This window comes from Schistocerca serialis, chromosome 8 (genome assembly GCF_023864345.2).
Source record: "Schistocerca serialis cubense isolate TAMUIC-IGC-003099 chromosome 8, iqSchSeri2.2, whole genome shotgun sequence".
NCBI lineage: Eukaryota > Metazoa > Arthropoda > Insecta > Orthoptera > Acrididae > Schistocerca > Schistocerca serialis.
In genome coordinates this window covers 347,505,537-347,521,921 of record NC_064645.1, presented here as the reverse complement: position 1 = coordinate 347,521,921, position 16,385 = coordinate 347,505,537, and the positions used below count along the sequence as shown (strand labels likewise).

At 37.9% G+C, this 16,385-nt stretch overlaps 1 protein-coding gene across 3 annotated transcripts in view; it reads left to right on the top strand.

Annotated features, from left to right (window-relative positions):
• LOC126416727 (integrator complex subunit 8) overlaps positions 1–16,385 on the top strand; it is a 153,049-nt gene that overhangs the window by 84,276 nt on the left and 52,388 nt on the right. For all 3 annotated transcript variants that reach the window (XM_050084545.1, XM_050084546.1, XM_050084544.1), the window contains exons 9-14: positions 6,678–6,811; positions 6,952–7,062; positions 7,145–7,310; positions 13,387–13,638; positions 15,038–15,290; positions 16,123–16,241. In XM_050084545.1, the coding sequence (XP_049940502.1) occupies positions 6,678–6,811; positions 6,952–7,062; positions 7,145–7,310; positions 13,387–13,638; positions 15,038–15,290; positions 16,123–16,241 (1,035 nt within the window). The remainder of the gene's footprint in view (positions 1–6,677; positions 6,812–6,951; positions 7,063–7,144; positions 7,311–13,386; positions 13,639–15,037; positions 15,291–16,122; positions 16,242–16,385) is intronic.

Below are 16,385 nucleotides of genomic sequence, written 5' to 3'. Positions count from 1 at the left end.
TTTATAACATTAACCAGTGTATTACACCAACCTTTAGGCAGCTAATATATGCAACATGTAATCTTAAGACTCCTTGCCATGTAAATGTTTGCTCTCATATAATCACTCCTCCATCTCTCTCTCTCTCTCTCTCTCTCTCTTTCTTCAAAGAGTGTCATCTATGTATGATTTTACTGCTGTAGCCAATATGATCATTGTAATTCAAGCCTGTAACATTTTACCTAATTGTTATTAGCAAGTATGAAGTTTAAGCCATTTTAACATTTCACCTGATTGCATAAACGAGTACGAATGTTTAGCTGTTTTAACCTTTCAAAATTGGATTTATATACCACCTGAAGTACACACGCATTTCTTGCTGTTGTCAGCACACCTTTTATACCCACTCTACTTTGACCATATATGCTATTTTACTGCCCAAGTGGCAAAACACATCTACTATGTTTAGTTTAACATTTCCTAATCTAATTCCCTCAGCATCACCTGATTTAATTCTATTATTCTAAATTGCTTTTGTTTTACTTTTGTCAATGTTCATCTTATAGTCCCTTTTTGAGATGTTGTGCATTCTGCCCAAGTCTTTTGCAGCTCTGACAGAATTACAATGTCATCAGGAAACCACAGAGTGTTTACATCATCTCCCGGAATTCTAAATTCTCTTTCTAAATGTCTCCTTGATTTCCTTCACACCTTGTTCAGTTGACTGGTTGAATAGCATTGGGGATTGGCTACAACTGTGTCTCACTCTCCACGCTGCTACTACTTCTCTATCATTTCCTTTGACTCCTATAGTGGCAGTCTGGGGTCCGTAAAAGTTATATACAACCTTTTGCTCCTTGTATTTTATCTCTGCTACCATCAGAATTTGAAAGAAAGTAGTCCAGTCAACATTGTCAAAAGCTCTCTCTGAAACTACAAAAGCTATAAATTTAGGTTTGCCTTTCTTCAACTTATCTTCTAGGATGAGTTTTAGGACCAGTATTGTCTTGCTTGTTCCTACATTTCTTTAGACACCAGAGTGATCTTTCCCAAGGGTTGGAGCATTATCATGCATAAATCCAAATTAAAAGAGAGTTCCCGTTCCATACGTACATTGGAACTACTGTTTCAGTCAGGCTGCATTTTTCTTTTAATCATCTAGCAACTATACTGCCCCTTTTGATTATTCGCCAGAACGTACTTAGTTCTATTGGCAACAAATTCTTTGGACCAGTTGCTTACCTGAGAAATTATATCATGTCTTAGTTACTAGTTGACAGTGTGGTAGTCTGTCAAACACTTTTCAGAAATCTGGGATGTACACACTATTTGTAAGGTGTTGTCCATGATAAAAAGTGCATTATTGTACATAGAGGGTTTCTCAAGAAATGCAAATTTGACATATCCTGTAGAATTCTGCATCAAGTTGATGTTATGTGCTTCCATTATTTTGCCCTTATATAAATAAGAATGACCCGTGATCTTTTACTACCAAGTGGAACTGTTTATTACATGAAACATTTTCAATAAAAACAAGCTGAGGAAGTGTCTAGCTGGACTGTCCATTGCTGTAATCATTGATAAAATAATCCCAGTCAAATTTGCTGTGATAAGTTGCTAACACTTAACAACATTTGTGGAATCTGGGTATTGGAGAGGCCTCAAATTGGCTGCAGCTTCATGGATCTGACAAAAGCTTCTGATCCTGTATGGAGAGAAGGCCCAACATTAAAGTTTGTTGATGTAATTTTATGGGGTAGTGATGTGTAAAATATTACTTTAAACAAGTGAAGGTCACTTCGCCTCTCCTACTCAATTCCATCCCGCATCTCCAAGTTGGTGAATCCCAGGAACCTGAGAAACCCTGTGGAAGATTAGGTATCTAACCTCAGAGGGAAACAGTTTCAGGGCAGACGAGAGCAGGAGAAATGGTCCTCTGAAGAATAGGGGGCTGGGCTATGTGCCAATAACCCATACCTGGAAAAAAGTCTTACTATGGAAGCTCAAGGAAATGCAGCTGGATGGGTCCTAAGGTAAAGATATGGCCAAATAACAAGGAATAGGAGAACTGGATCATGGAACATACAGATGTTACACAGAATTGAAACCATTGGAACTTTCATTGAAATAGCAAAAACATGAGGTAGGTATCACGGCCTTGCAAGAGGACACCTTCCAGAAACAGCAGTGTTCTATGTACTACAGTGGCCACAATAGTGAACACATGCTTGATGTGGGATTTATAGTCAACCAAAGCACTGAACAACTAGTGATAGGATTTAAAACAATAAGTCCAAGGATATGTTATATGTGAATAAAGGGGAACTTATTTAACTGCAGCCTCTTAAATGCACATGCCCCTTACTGAAGAGAGGACAGCAGGAGAGAAGGAGATCTTCTATGAGGAACAGGAGCGAGCTTATCATCAGTGTCCAAAAAAAGATAGAAAAATGTGATAGGAGATATGAATGCTAAGGTAGAGCAGATGAAGTTCTGCTCCCCTACCGTTGTCCATAAAGAGAGCAATAACAATGGACTCTACCTGATAAATTTTTCAGCATCACTTAACATGACTGTTTCTAGCATGTGGTTCCAGCATAAGACTATACATAACATGACCTGGGTGCCACCAGACAACAATACAAGGTACCAAATTGATCATATATTAGTAGATACCAGCCATGGCTTGATGTACTAGACTGCTATAGTTTCAGTGGTGCCAAATGGACTCTGACCACTACCTCTTCATAGCAAAAATTACAGAGAGCATTTCAAAAGCATGTAAAGTTAATGGAGAAAGACAAAATAAGTATAATATCTCAGAACTTAAAGACCCAAGGAAGGCTGAACACCTAGCTATTAATTTGCAAAATAGATTGACAGGAATCCTGCAGAACTATATTCATAACATAAATGACCAGTGGAATAAAGTCAGAAATGAAATACAGGCTGCTGCAGACGAAGTGATTAGTATGGAACAACAATTAATGGTACGACAAAGAGTGTGAGATGACAACAAGAGCAAAGAATGAAACAGATGAAAAGATGAATGCTTCTGGATTACTGTAGAGAAAAAAGGCATGCAGAAAAGCGGATTCTGAAAGCAAAGAAGAGAAGCTTTTTCAAAAGATAGTTGCAGGACACTTAATCATTGAATATCGCTAATTAAAGCTGTAAATTCTACAAGAAGGTCACTAACCTCAACCAGAAACAAAACAATGTAGAGGAAAAAATGATGAGCTAATAGCATCATAGGAAGGAGTGTTACATTGTTGGGCAGAGTAGTTTAAGGAATTATTATACTCAGAGAATGCTCAAGTATGGGAACTAACTGAAAACCAGCTAGAGGAGGAAGAGGAAAATGGGATGCCCTCGATGCAAGAGATTTGGCTAGCAGTAAAGAAACTAGCCAACATTGAGTCACCTGCCAATGACAATCTGCTTATTAAGTGTGATGGAGAGCAACTGGTTAGATGCATACACAACCTGATCTCAGGTATATGGATGCAAAAAGTCATCCCAGACAAATGGAATACTGGAGTGATATGTGATATACATATGAAAGGGAACATCCTAGAATGTACGAACTACGGGATAATTATATTATTGAACACCACATATAAAATATTATCCTCCCTGCTTTGTACCTGCGTAAAACCTTTTGCAGATAAAGCAGTTGGGAGATACGCAGATGAGCAAGAGCAGACAGTGTCACTGTCCGCCACTCCTACCATACTTTCCCTCTGCCTCCCCGCCCCAGCCTCCTCCTTACCCCCACCCAGTCGCCACTCCCATCATGTGCTGGTGCTGCTGCTCACAATGTGGTTTAAGCCTTAATGGCCGAAAGCTTTAATTGTGTGCATCTTTTTATTGTGCCTATTGCGACTCAGCATCTCCGCTATATGGTAAGTGGCAACTTTCCTTCTCTGGTATTGTTACATTCCATCCTGGATTTTCCATTGTTTGATTGGCATTCTAATAGCCTTACATGAAGTTACACTGCTATGATGATCTAGTTGTCAAATGTAAGCACTAACCTGTAACTTCAATTTTTATGCATATGTTCCGTAATGCCACACAATAATAATAATAATGATAATAATAAGTAATAGTAATAATTTTTGCTTAGAAGTTCTCTGGCTGAGAATTACGAGTGTTTCCTTAATAAACCAGTATTTCTTTAATTCTTGTCCTCTTATATTTATACCCACCGCTGCTCTCAGCTTATTCCTCGCTGTCCCGATCACTCTATGATCCTTTGCATTACATTCAATATTGCTGTCCTATCAATTCCTCCAACATATTTAGCCTTTCTTGTACCTCTCCTCTGCCATTTCCCCACAACATTAAACCATCTTCAAACGTGACTGTTTTCATATTTTCATCTCCTATTTGGGCTGCCACTCACGTGATTATCTCATCCAGAACGGTGATTACATGTAATAGGCACTGTGCGCTCCCTTACTTCAGTCCATTTTCTGTTCCAACCAGTCTTGTCTTCTCTCCTCCCACTTTTACACAACTCACTCTTTCTTGTTACATTTCCTTTCTTCTTTTCATAGTATGCCTTCCAGTTTGCCTTTCCTGAAAGGTTTCCCAGATCTTGCTTTTTTTCACACTATCATATGCCTTCTCAATGTTCAGAAACTCTATTACTAAATTCTTACCATATTTCTAGTGTCTCAGGGAAGCCTAGAGAGACAGCAGATCCCTTGGTGGCAGATCAGGAAATGCTGGTCAACCACTCCTGGAATATGAAAGGTAGGAGGGAAATAAAATACCTCCTGCAGACCAAAAAGGCTGGAGAAAAAACTTTGTTAAGAAATCCATCTACAATAGACATGGGTGGATAAAATTACATTCTTTCAAATACGGAACAAATTGAAGATAATAAATTACTAAGATGTAATCTGTCAAAACTCATCAGATAACATTGTCAAACATTATAGTAATAGTTTCTGTACCTCTGCTGAACAAATAAATCAATAAATGCCCCTTCTAATGAATTTGATTCTTATCCACTGTTATAAATTTGTGCACAAAATCAGATGCATTCCTCTTCCAACTCTACCAGAGGAACATTATTGTCCCATTGCCACTATCACTGATTCAGTTAAATTAGACACAGTTTTTTATTCTTGAAGATGAATGTCATTTTGGGCATCCAACAATAGTGAATGCTGAAGGAAACACATTTTGCATTTGGAGAATGATAAAAGTGAGGTGGTCACTGCACCTACTAATGTACTCATAGGGTTGGATCAGTAGCAATTTCTAATGTCTCACATGTATTTGTTAATTTCTGGAAAGTATATACTGAGAGATTAAAAGAACAATGTAGGTTGTTATTGATATTTTACATCATAATTTATTGGTAATAAAACATCCAGATATGAAATGACTACAGTGTGTCAGAATCTTACCTAATGACATTTGATCATTGTTATTGTTGTCATTATTATTATTATTATTATTACACACGTTACAGGCCTTTCATCAGGCCACATGAAATATTCATGACTACTTGTTCCTGTTCTTCCAGTACTCCTTCATTCGTTCACTAAAGGCTCTCTTCCTTTCTTCTGTCCACTTTGTCCTTTGGGCTTTAGGTGCTGTTTTCTCTGACATCACTTCCCACTTGTACACCTTGTGTCTATAGACACCTTTGTCCATGATGTCTGCTGAATCTATCTGAGCTCTTTCTAGATCAGTTTTGACTTGTGTCATTCAGGGTGTAGTGGTCTTGAGTCTCTGGATGTACCTGAGGATTCTGTTGGTGAGTCTGGTCTGTGGGAATCTGCTTGTGTGTCTATAAAATTTTAGTCGCCTCTTTCTAAAGTCTGCTGCGATGGTGGAGAACTTCTCTGTGGTGTCCCTGGAGTGAAGCCTATATCCGGAGTGAAGCCTATATCCGCCGTCCATGAGTTTTGGCCCAGTAATTCTCCTAATGATTTTTCTTTCCTGTGTGAGAATGTTCTCAAGGTCGGCCTTAGTGTGTAATATCAGTGTCTCACTAGCGTATAGCACCTCATGTTTGATAACAGTGTTGTAGTGCCAGAGAACTTCTAAGCAAAACTTTTTCACAGTTAAAGAAACTGAAACGTATGAATTATTATTATTATTATTATTATTATTATTATTATTATAAACTTTTTAAAGAAATACTCTTTTTCTTTTGTGACATACAGTTGCTTGCACATAGGCTGTAATATTAAGCAGAAAACTATGCCTGAAGACCATGATGTAAGTCCCACAATACATTCGCCATTTAGATAGCAAACATTGGCCGTAAAGGTCAAACATTCTATCAGAAAATTCTGTGTTATCAAATATGGAAAGAGATTATTTTTATGTACTCTTTGTAAGTGCCCAGTTCTTTCATTTTAGGACAGAGTGTCTGTAATTGGTTATTTTGTTTAAAGTATCACAGTGTTCCTCCCTGTAACTCTCTTAACGTGTTGTCTATGCCACCACACAAATTAATTTTATATATGACTTTGTAATGAAGACAATGTTTGTGGAGTTGTGGTAAGCAAGAAAATTGAAATGAATCATGCTTTGCTATATAAAACCACCAAGGTAATGCTTGGTAAACCTGTAATCATTTTGGTCTTCACTATAGGAAATATCAGGAATTATGTTGTAATTAAATTGAATGGTGCTTTCTGAAAGAATAACAATTAGTTTTATTCTTGTAGATAAGGGTCGCCTACCAGCTGGAATGGTGGAGCAACAGTTGATCTCCACCTGTGACCCAAAAGAAATTAAAGATCTCATTGTCAGACTTGGAGGAATGAAACCCATCCGACCACTCTGGAAGATAAATCCAAAGGTAAAAATGTTGTATATTGCAGCAAGAGTTTTTGTGTTGTGTCCTCATTTCCTCAGTGTTTCTTCTCCCAAATGCGTATTTGATACTTTGCTGTGGGTAATGTTGTTGTTTTTTTGTTTTTTTTTTCTCTCTGTCTGCAGTGGGATCTGCCTATTCCACTCAAGAACATCGTCTCTATCCTTCCTAGAGGGTCACTGCAGGACTTCTCTTACATACTTATGGCAAAAGCCAGAGAACTTGTTGCACAGAAGGTTCTTAGCCTTAAAATTTTATAATATTTTCTACTATTTTTGATAATATCTACCAGTAAACATGTGTAACTAAATTTTGCAGGATTATGCACAAGCGATTGAACTATTGGGCAAAGTGGAGCAAGAGACAAAAAGCAATGGGTCAGTTTCTAACAACATTATGAACAAAGTCACAAAGCTTATTTCATGGGAGATATTGCTTGTGCAGATTATTCAGTTCTTTGTAGACTGGCCACAAAGTTTAATTGGTGAGTTTGTTTTAAGAATTTCGACATTATTCAGCCAAATAGTTTTAAGAAGAAATCGTGGTTAGATGATCTATATTATAAAAGTACATAATAGTTTAAAGAGTCTAGTTCATTTGTAACACCTTTGGTCATGTTGTAAACCTTTACAGTTTGCACGTGTTGATGGTTAATGGGTTTCCTTCTTGCCAAACTATGTGGTAAATATATTATTGGTCACTTGCATGCACTAGTATTCTCTTTGACATCTGTCTTTTGGCCTCTTCTGAATCAGTGGGCAGCATGCTTCTTCTGGTAATTGGTTGAGTTCACATCACCCAACAAGCAGAGCTGCAGAGTGTGAATTGAGTTCTTAGTATTGCTTGTAAAACTGATATACTTTGTTAATTTTGTTGCTTTCCATTTATCATACAGTTGCTTTTATTTCTGAAGTTCATTCAAACAGTGCACTACATGCATATTCATGTGGGAATGATTCAGGGCAACATTGCTCAAAAAGTAGAACTCTGTACACTGATGCTTCCAGGACTTACGATAACTCATATTTAAGTTACAGCATTTACGTTTGAACAGTACAATAGGTTCTTCACATCGTTTTTGTGAACCCCTGCCTCAGATCTACATGCAGCAGGTTTGTGATTTTAGCCTTCCTTCTTTTTGTGTGTCAAGACGGTATACATTGTAGAATTTAATTTCCAGACAATAAACGTTTTTCTAGGATATAGAGGGGTACAGTCTCTCAGCTTTTCTCAGCATGATTGATAAATTGAGTGCTTCATGGTGTTCTGCCATATTGTTGTTTTCACTTTATGCACACTGTTTCATTGACGAACCCAGCTGTGTTCATCAGGTCGGAGTCCAGGCAGTGAGTAAACACAACAGCAAAACGCACAGTACCTGAAAAAGATGACGTGGTTGATCATTGATGTACACCATCTCATTAAAATTATCCAGACGTTTCTATGCAATGCAGAGTTGGTCACTAAATTTCACAAGAGGCAGACCTGCCATTATAAGAGCAGACAGGTAGTGTTGTGGTGTCAGTATAAAAGCAGTAACAGCAGAATGGGTTGGTCAGGAGAGCTCAGTGACTTCAAATGTGTGCTAGTCATTGAATGCCACCTGAGTAACAAATTCATCGAGGACATTTCAAACCTTCTGAAGCTGCCCAAGTTGGTTGATGGTGGTGTGATTGTGAAATGGATGCAAAGGAACAACCACAGCTACACCAAGACCTGACAGACCTCATATAGTGACAGACAGGGGCAGTCCAGCATTGTGGAAGGCAGTTCTAAAAACTGCAGGAAATCAGTAGAAGGAATCGTTCTTGAGTTCCAAAAGTCTGCCAGCAGTCCAGCTAGCACCATGATTGATTGTAAGGAATTAAAACAAATTGGGATGCAGTGATCAAGTGGCTTTTCATAAGCCACACATTTCCATAGTTAGTCCTATGTGACACTTGGGGTGGAGGAAAGAGTGATGCTGTGTGAAGCCTGGGGTGGAGTAAAGAGTGATGTCACAGGACAGTGGATGACTGGAAGTAAGTGATTTGTAGTGACGAATCACTCTATACCCTGTGGCATGCTGATGGAAGGATTTGGGCTTGGTGAATGCCTGGAGAGCATTACCTGCTGTCATTTATAGTACCGGCAGTGAAATACGGAAGAGGCTGTGTTGTAGTATGTGACTTTTTGTGGTTAGGATGTGGTTCCCTTATTGTGCTTAAAAAATGCTAAATTTGGAATGATATGAGCACATTTTACAGCATTTGTGTACTACATACAGTAAAGGAACAGTTCAGAGATGAGATTGTTTGTATCAGCATAACAATGCTCTATGGCATAAAGCAGCATCTGTGTGGTAGTGGTTTTTGAACAGATAACATTCCTGGAATTGACTGGCATGCCAAGGGTCGCAAACTAAACCAAATGGAACATTTTGGGATTAATTAGAATGTTATGTTCAACATCACTCATTACCGTCTCTGGTTTTGGCTCGTGAGGATGAACGGGCTGTCATTCCTTTACAGTAATTTAGACACCTCATTCAGACTGCTCCCAATAGAGTTCAAACGGTCATAAAGATGAAGGATGGACACACCCTATACTAATGTCTAGTAATAGATGTCCAGATACTTTTGATCAGATAGTGAATTGTGTGTAAAATGCAAACAACAACTCAGCAGAACACCCAGGAGCACACCATTAACTGAGGGATGTTTTCATCATGTAATGTACTTCACATAGTTTTGACTACCTACTGCTTGTGTATTTATACCCTTATCCATCCTCCCAGGTTGCCACTGATATTATGATTAGAATCATACTGGTAAATATTCAGCATAGAGTGCTCACACTCCACCCCCTCACCTTTCCTGATCCACTAATATCATTACAGGCAACGTTTAAAATCCCTGCACTGGAGAAAAAACACAGAACCATGCCTTTGAGTGTTCATTTGAGCTATTTAATATTATATTCTGTTTTTTTCTTTTGCCTTTTACCCATTTCTACATGGGGTTAGCATTGTAATTATTGGATTTGGCATTATTAATGTTAGAGGGTGGCTGGATGCCCTGCCTGTTGCCAGTTATTTAGTCTTATATTAAATTTTAAAAAATCTTCACACAGAGACGGGCTCAAAAGTAATGAGTGATTTCCAGGGAAAGTGGAAACAGACATGTTTATCTAATGATGCAATCTAATGATTGTTCAAAGTGATGCTCATAGGAAAATCTAAACAAGTAAATAGGACAAGATGACTGGACACGATGACCTTCACATGAATAGACTTGTTGGAAACCATGTTCACTCGCCAAAGATACTGTTGGTGAATTAATAATAGTAGTAATGATGATGATGATGATGATGATGGTGATGATGATGATGATCACAAAAAAACTATACTTACTGGACCATTATATATCAACAGTCATATACAATAAGCCAAAATAACTGGGGGCTTTCATCATGTGGGACAACAGTCCCCCTCACATGGACCATCATCATCAATGTCATTTGCCATTAGTAAGACAATACAAATAGATTTGGAACTTAATGTAGGCATTGAGGCTCAAGTCTGGCAATTGGAAATTTTACACTACCACTTTTCCTTCCCTTACCAGCCAAACAACGGTTGTGATAGTTTGTTACACCACCATTATTTGAACCATCTACCCACAAGTTTATCACAAGTGTGCATTAGTGCATTGGCTATAGATGTTTTAAAACAAAAAATGAAAAAGTTGCACAGAATTATGATACACATTTTTATGGGCTACAGTTACCTGTAATGCTCCTAATACTCTGAATTAGTTTGTTGCCCGTTGTCATGCTTACTTGATAAGCACACGCTACAAGTACTGGAGCTACGCTCAACAATTGGCCACACTAGCATTTTTTATGCAGCTGTCCGGTGCATTGCACTTTCCCAGAATCCTCCCAATAAATGTAATTGTCCCATTCAGCTTCCCAACACTGATTTTGTTTGCTCATCCCATTTCATGCTGCTTCGTAGTATTACCCCCAAATACTTACATGATAACACGTGCTCAAGATGTTCACGCTAGTCTTATAATTGGATAGTGTTATGTTCTTTCTACTTGCTATGGGCATTGTCTTGTATATCTCCTCATGTGTCTTAAGTCTTTCTGCATTTTCATATGATTATCCAATTATGAAACCTTCCTGTAGACAACCGCATTATCAGCAAACAAATTTATGGTATTAATGATCCCATCTGATAAATAATGTATACATGTTGAGGTTTTTCATTTCTGTAGAACATTCGCAATCCTGTATAATGTATTGGATTCTAATGGTCAAAAGATTCATCAAGCCAGTCACATGTTTCCAAAGAAGATATTCCATAGGATTGATAATGTGGTACAGTGTCTAATACCTTATGGAAATATGGTAAGACAGAACCTACCGGTTCACCACCATTTATTGTTTGCAAGATTCTGTCTATGTGTAGAACAAACTCTGTTTTACACTTGTGATTTTTTCCTGAATCCATGCTGATTCATTGAAGACAAAATCATAATTGCAGAATGAAAATTTCACTCTGCGGTGAAGTGTGTACGGATATGAAACCTGGCAATTAAAACTGTGTGCCATATAAGACACAGATGTGGGATCTGTGCTCTTTGCAAGTGATGTCTTAAGTTCTAGTGGCGATCTGGCACCCGGTTTAATCTGCGAGGAAGTTTAAACATCATAATTGTTAGAGCTTGGAATACGATCTAGAATCCTGCTACTGACAAGAGGTTGATGATATTGGTACACAATTCTGTATACTCAATCTTTTACATTTTTTTGTAAACTAGAGTGACCTGCACTCTTTTTCCAGTCAATCAGGACTATTTGCTACATGAGACATTCCCTATAAATATGAGTTAGGAAACGAGCTAATTCCTCAGCAATTTCTATGTGTAATCTAACTGGAATTTTGTCAGGGTTAGGTGCCTCTTTCACTTTAAATAGTGTTAACTGTTTTTCAGTACTGGTAGTACTCAAACATTGGTTTGTAACATTCTCATACATAAATACAATTTCAAATATGAAATTTAAAGTTTCTATTTTCTGTTTGCTACCTTCAGTTTCTACACCATAAAGATGCATGAGAAGTTGAATAGGACGTTTCAACCCCTTCACTGACTTTATGCATGACCTGAACATCATAGAATTACCATGGCAATTGATGTACAGTAGGCTTTACGTTTGCCTGTCTTCTTGATGCTCGAGTTGCTATTTGGTTTTTTCTACCAGTTTACCTGCTTTCTTGAAGATCTTTTTGCCTTTAGTGACCAACATTTCTGTAACAGCACCATTGTTGCTAATCTGTCTCTAATCAGTGAGCTTTTTAAAAATATTGAAACTGTGTGTAAGCAGGGCGTCTAAAATGTTTTTTTCACTTGTGGTTGTTGAAATAGTTGTTTGAGGCATGACTGCAGAACCCAAAGAGTTACTAGAGGTAGCATCACCCTGCAGACAGTTGTTTCTGAGAGGCATATCTCAGTGGAGACAGTTACTGGAAGTGCGGTATGAAATATGCTATCCCGGGTAAAACACAAGTTGAAATATGGTCACTACTTTTTATTTACTTAAATTTGGCATATTTCGTGACAGTACCTTTTCCGTTAAATGTTTACAAGGCGGTATTGGTCTTGGCTTCAGTTGTCTAATGGAAGTATGATTCCACAATGCACCTTTGTCGGCTGCAGAAATGACCTGGTTCAATGTGTTTGCCTCATTTTTGGTGCTTCAAATACCATTTCTTCGAATGTAGTTTCCTCTTATAGTTTGTATAAAAAAATAGTAACATAATTCAAAATTATTTATGACGGCGACCTGCACATTCTTCTACCGTTAACACACACCAAGAGTTAACTGCCGACTGACTATAGTCAAAGACGACTCCAGCGTCAAAGACATTTTACACAACACACAAGCTTCCACTTGTAATCAGTCTCTTTGCTATTCTTCGACACATTTACTAATAGTACTCAATATGCTTTCACATATAATAAGGCAAATTATAATTAATAAATTCTGACAAAAAATATAAGAAAACATTTACAATTTGGTATCGACAAATCCGGTAGAAAATAACAGATCTCCCAGATCCATTACAGGTACCAAAAGCAGCAGCCAATGAAACCAATCATTCAATTGGGTTGTTTCTCCATGTTGCCTCTTGGGCAATGTGAAGTGGCTCAGCCCTCTGATAAATGGCTTTTTACTTTGAAGGGGAAACCATTACCAAATTTTAACTCCTATTTTGAGATATTAAAATTATACATTGATAACGGAGATGAAACTCACTTCTGAGCACAATGCCAAATTTTACATTGTGTCTGCCTTTCAATGTTGTATTCTTGTTTTGATAAAGGACATCTGATTTCCAACTCACAAATCATGCATGTAATTACTTTAAAGTACTGTTATCTGTTTTGTTGTTATTTCATCTATCAATTGAGTGACGTGTCTGGAATACCATTGCACACTTAAAATTATCGTGTCATATATGTTACATGATCCCTAAACTGTGTCATAATGTATCATTATTTTTGTTACAGGAACAGAACAATTGATAGCAGGATGTAAACAGTGTTTGGCTGCAATACAGTCTGGAGAATCTGTGGTACCGCGTGTTGAGGTCCAGGAACAATGTATGCTCTGTCTCTTGAATCTGGGACAGTGGGACTACCTTGTGGCTTCAGATAAAAGGTGGACACATTTTGAACTTCCTCAGGCACTTGCTGCTGCATGCCAAGATGTCATTAAGTACAAGGGCACAAAGAAAGTGTGCAAGGATGCTTGGGACATAGGTAAGATATTTTTATTCCAACTTCAATCTGCTAACCATCTGCTTTACAGAAAAATGTTATTGAAAAACTGCTGATATGTTTTCTTTAAATGTCAACTTATTAATTGCAAATTTTTATACTGACTCATACATACATTCATTGTAGAATTATATTCTCTAATGTTTCTTTTGGCAATAAGAATGTGGATATCAGAATGTGGTAAATATTGCCTGTACAGTTGGTATTGAAGTTTTTTGCCAGCCAGTCATGTGAATTGTATCCATCATCCTTTCCTAAATGTGCCATTGGATGGTGTCATTTAGAACAACAGACCCACCAAGTATGCACCAGGACTTTTTGCCTTTACTGCATGCAGTACTCATTCATAGCCTTGTGTAACTAACTCTGTTAGCTAATGAGTGAGATGGTGGTGTTTCGTGATGTAGAAATCACACTATTGGTGTGACTGCTGATATTATGCATCTCAGAACACCGTTGACACTGGTTAAAGAACCACTGTACACTTTATGTGAGCCAGTTTAGCTGGTGCACCTGCCAGAGAGCATCCAGGTGGCCACAGGCACAGTGCAGGCAGGCACGACCAAGTGGCTGATACATGAGTACTCTTGCAGCTGAGCCGTAGCGTACATGATCATAGTCCTCTGGTCGAGCTCAGGCGGCCAGGGGTGGCCGAGCAGGTCGCATATGTGCAGAAGGCGTGCAGTCGTGTCTTCTGGTGGGATGCCTACACCACCAGCATCTGCCTACAGGCGAGCTGAAGAGCACTCGCAGACACCCTCAGGTGATGGGGCAGCTTTGGAATAGCCTGCTTTACATTCTTGTGTATTGCCAGCACTAGCATATTACTTACCAATAGTATTTATAGCTGAAATGATACATAGTCAAAATTTGCTCAATAAATAATGTTCTATAGTTACTAGTGATTTTTGGTGCCATACTGGGATCACGTACTGTCAGAATGTGACACCCCCTCACATTTATTGTTCACATATCGAACTCACAATGCTGCGGGTGGGAATGATTCATCAGATTGATTATATGTTGACTGTAACTCTTTTCACTCAAAATAAAATCATAAATGTATCTACATTTATGTGTTAATTTCCTGCTGTGAAGAACGAATAAAGGAAACCCCAAAAAGTCATCATTATTCTTTAAGTGCCTGCTAACAACACAGCACTTCCTCACAGAGGTGAGTGGTAGTCTTCCAGTCACGCCTTATATTCTATGCAGGTTGTGTTATTTTAATAATTACAGTGTACCTAATAGTGCAGATAAAGAAAGAGAAAGTTGTGAATCCATGGAACAAGTCCTCTGGTATCCAATAGAATTAGTTACCCAATGATTTATTAAATGACTGGTTATTCACTTTAGAAAAATACTCTGTTTCTTTAATCAGTTCTTCCTGTGTTTGGGCCAAGTACTCAGCAAAAGCGATCTAGTTCGGGTGCATCTGTCCACCGTGATTCGCCAACAATGGGTAGTGGATACACACGTGCAAGTTTGCATCAACTGCTCATGCGTCTGCGTGAACCTACTGTCCTTTCAGTGGCATTATCTTTGTTGGCACGGCTCCATAATGTGCTCAAAGACGACAATCACCAAGAACTGTCATGTGAGCATGTCGGTCTCTGGCCTGCTGTTGTAAGCAAGTAAGTACGTAATGAATTAGAGTTTGTTGCCTTTGCACTTTAATGTAGGGCTGTGTCACTTGTTCAGTCATACTTTGCTTAGCAGTCATCATATAAATGTATGTGTTTGGTTTCTGACTTTTGTTTCCAGAATGTGTGTGTGTGTGTGTGTGTGTGTGTGTGTGTGTGTGTGTGTGTGTATGTGTGTTTGTTGTATGTAACTGGATGTTCTCATAATACATTTTTCAGATTGTGAACTTCAGCGAAACCATCTTCAGTGCTGCAGCAGTAATAGTGTTTGCTTGCAGGTTTCATGTTTTGTTTCGAACTATAGGTGGGCATTAGCAGAGGTTCTCATTCCACTATACATTAAAAGTTCATGGTATACATGAACTTTATGTGAAATAATATAAGTGATAATTTTAATGAAAAGTGTTATCTTCATAGTGTATTACATCTTCTACATAATTCCAGAACAATGCAGTGCAGTATTACTTTATAATATGGTAACAAGCATGCAAGTAATGCGTGTATTACCAGGATTTAGCTTTTATATTTAGGAGTCTGAAAGACATTTCTAGTTTCTACAGTCTCTCTTTCACTGTAGCATATCTAATAAAGTCAAATGATTGAATAATTAAATCTCTGTTTGAATAAATTGATTATGAAGGGAAAATGTGCAGAGTAAAGGATGGGCCATGCAAATGAAAGAAAGATATTTAGCTAATTTTTATTCCCCTCTGTGTTTTATAAGTCGGTAAAAGTGTAACAATTCTTCAGCATCTGGAACAGATTACTTCTCATGAGTTCAGTACAAGTACAAATGTTAATGCCAATGTATGTTATGTTTCAGTTCAAATTCATACCACTCCAAAGGGGTTGCAGAAATGCTTTCTCAGCTGCTGCTACAGGGACTTAAATATCACCCTAACAATGTGTCTTGGCTCAAGTTAATTGCTGATCTCTGTTTTGGTTAGTAGTCTACTTTTATTATTATTTGCATGTTATGAAACATTTGGATAAAGATCTATTTAGTTCACATTGGATTTCTGGATATGGTTACTTAGTACTTACACATTTCTGTTTCTGTTTTTTTGTTTCATTTGAAATTTTAAA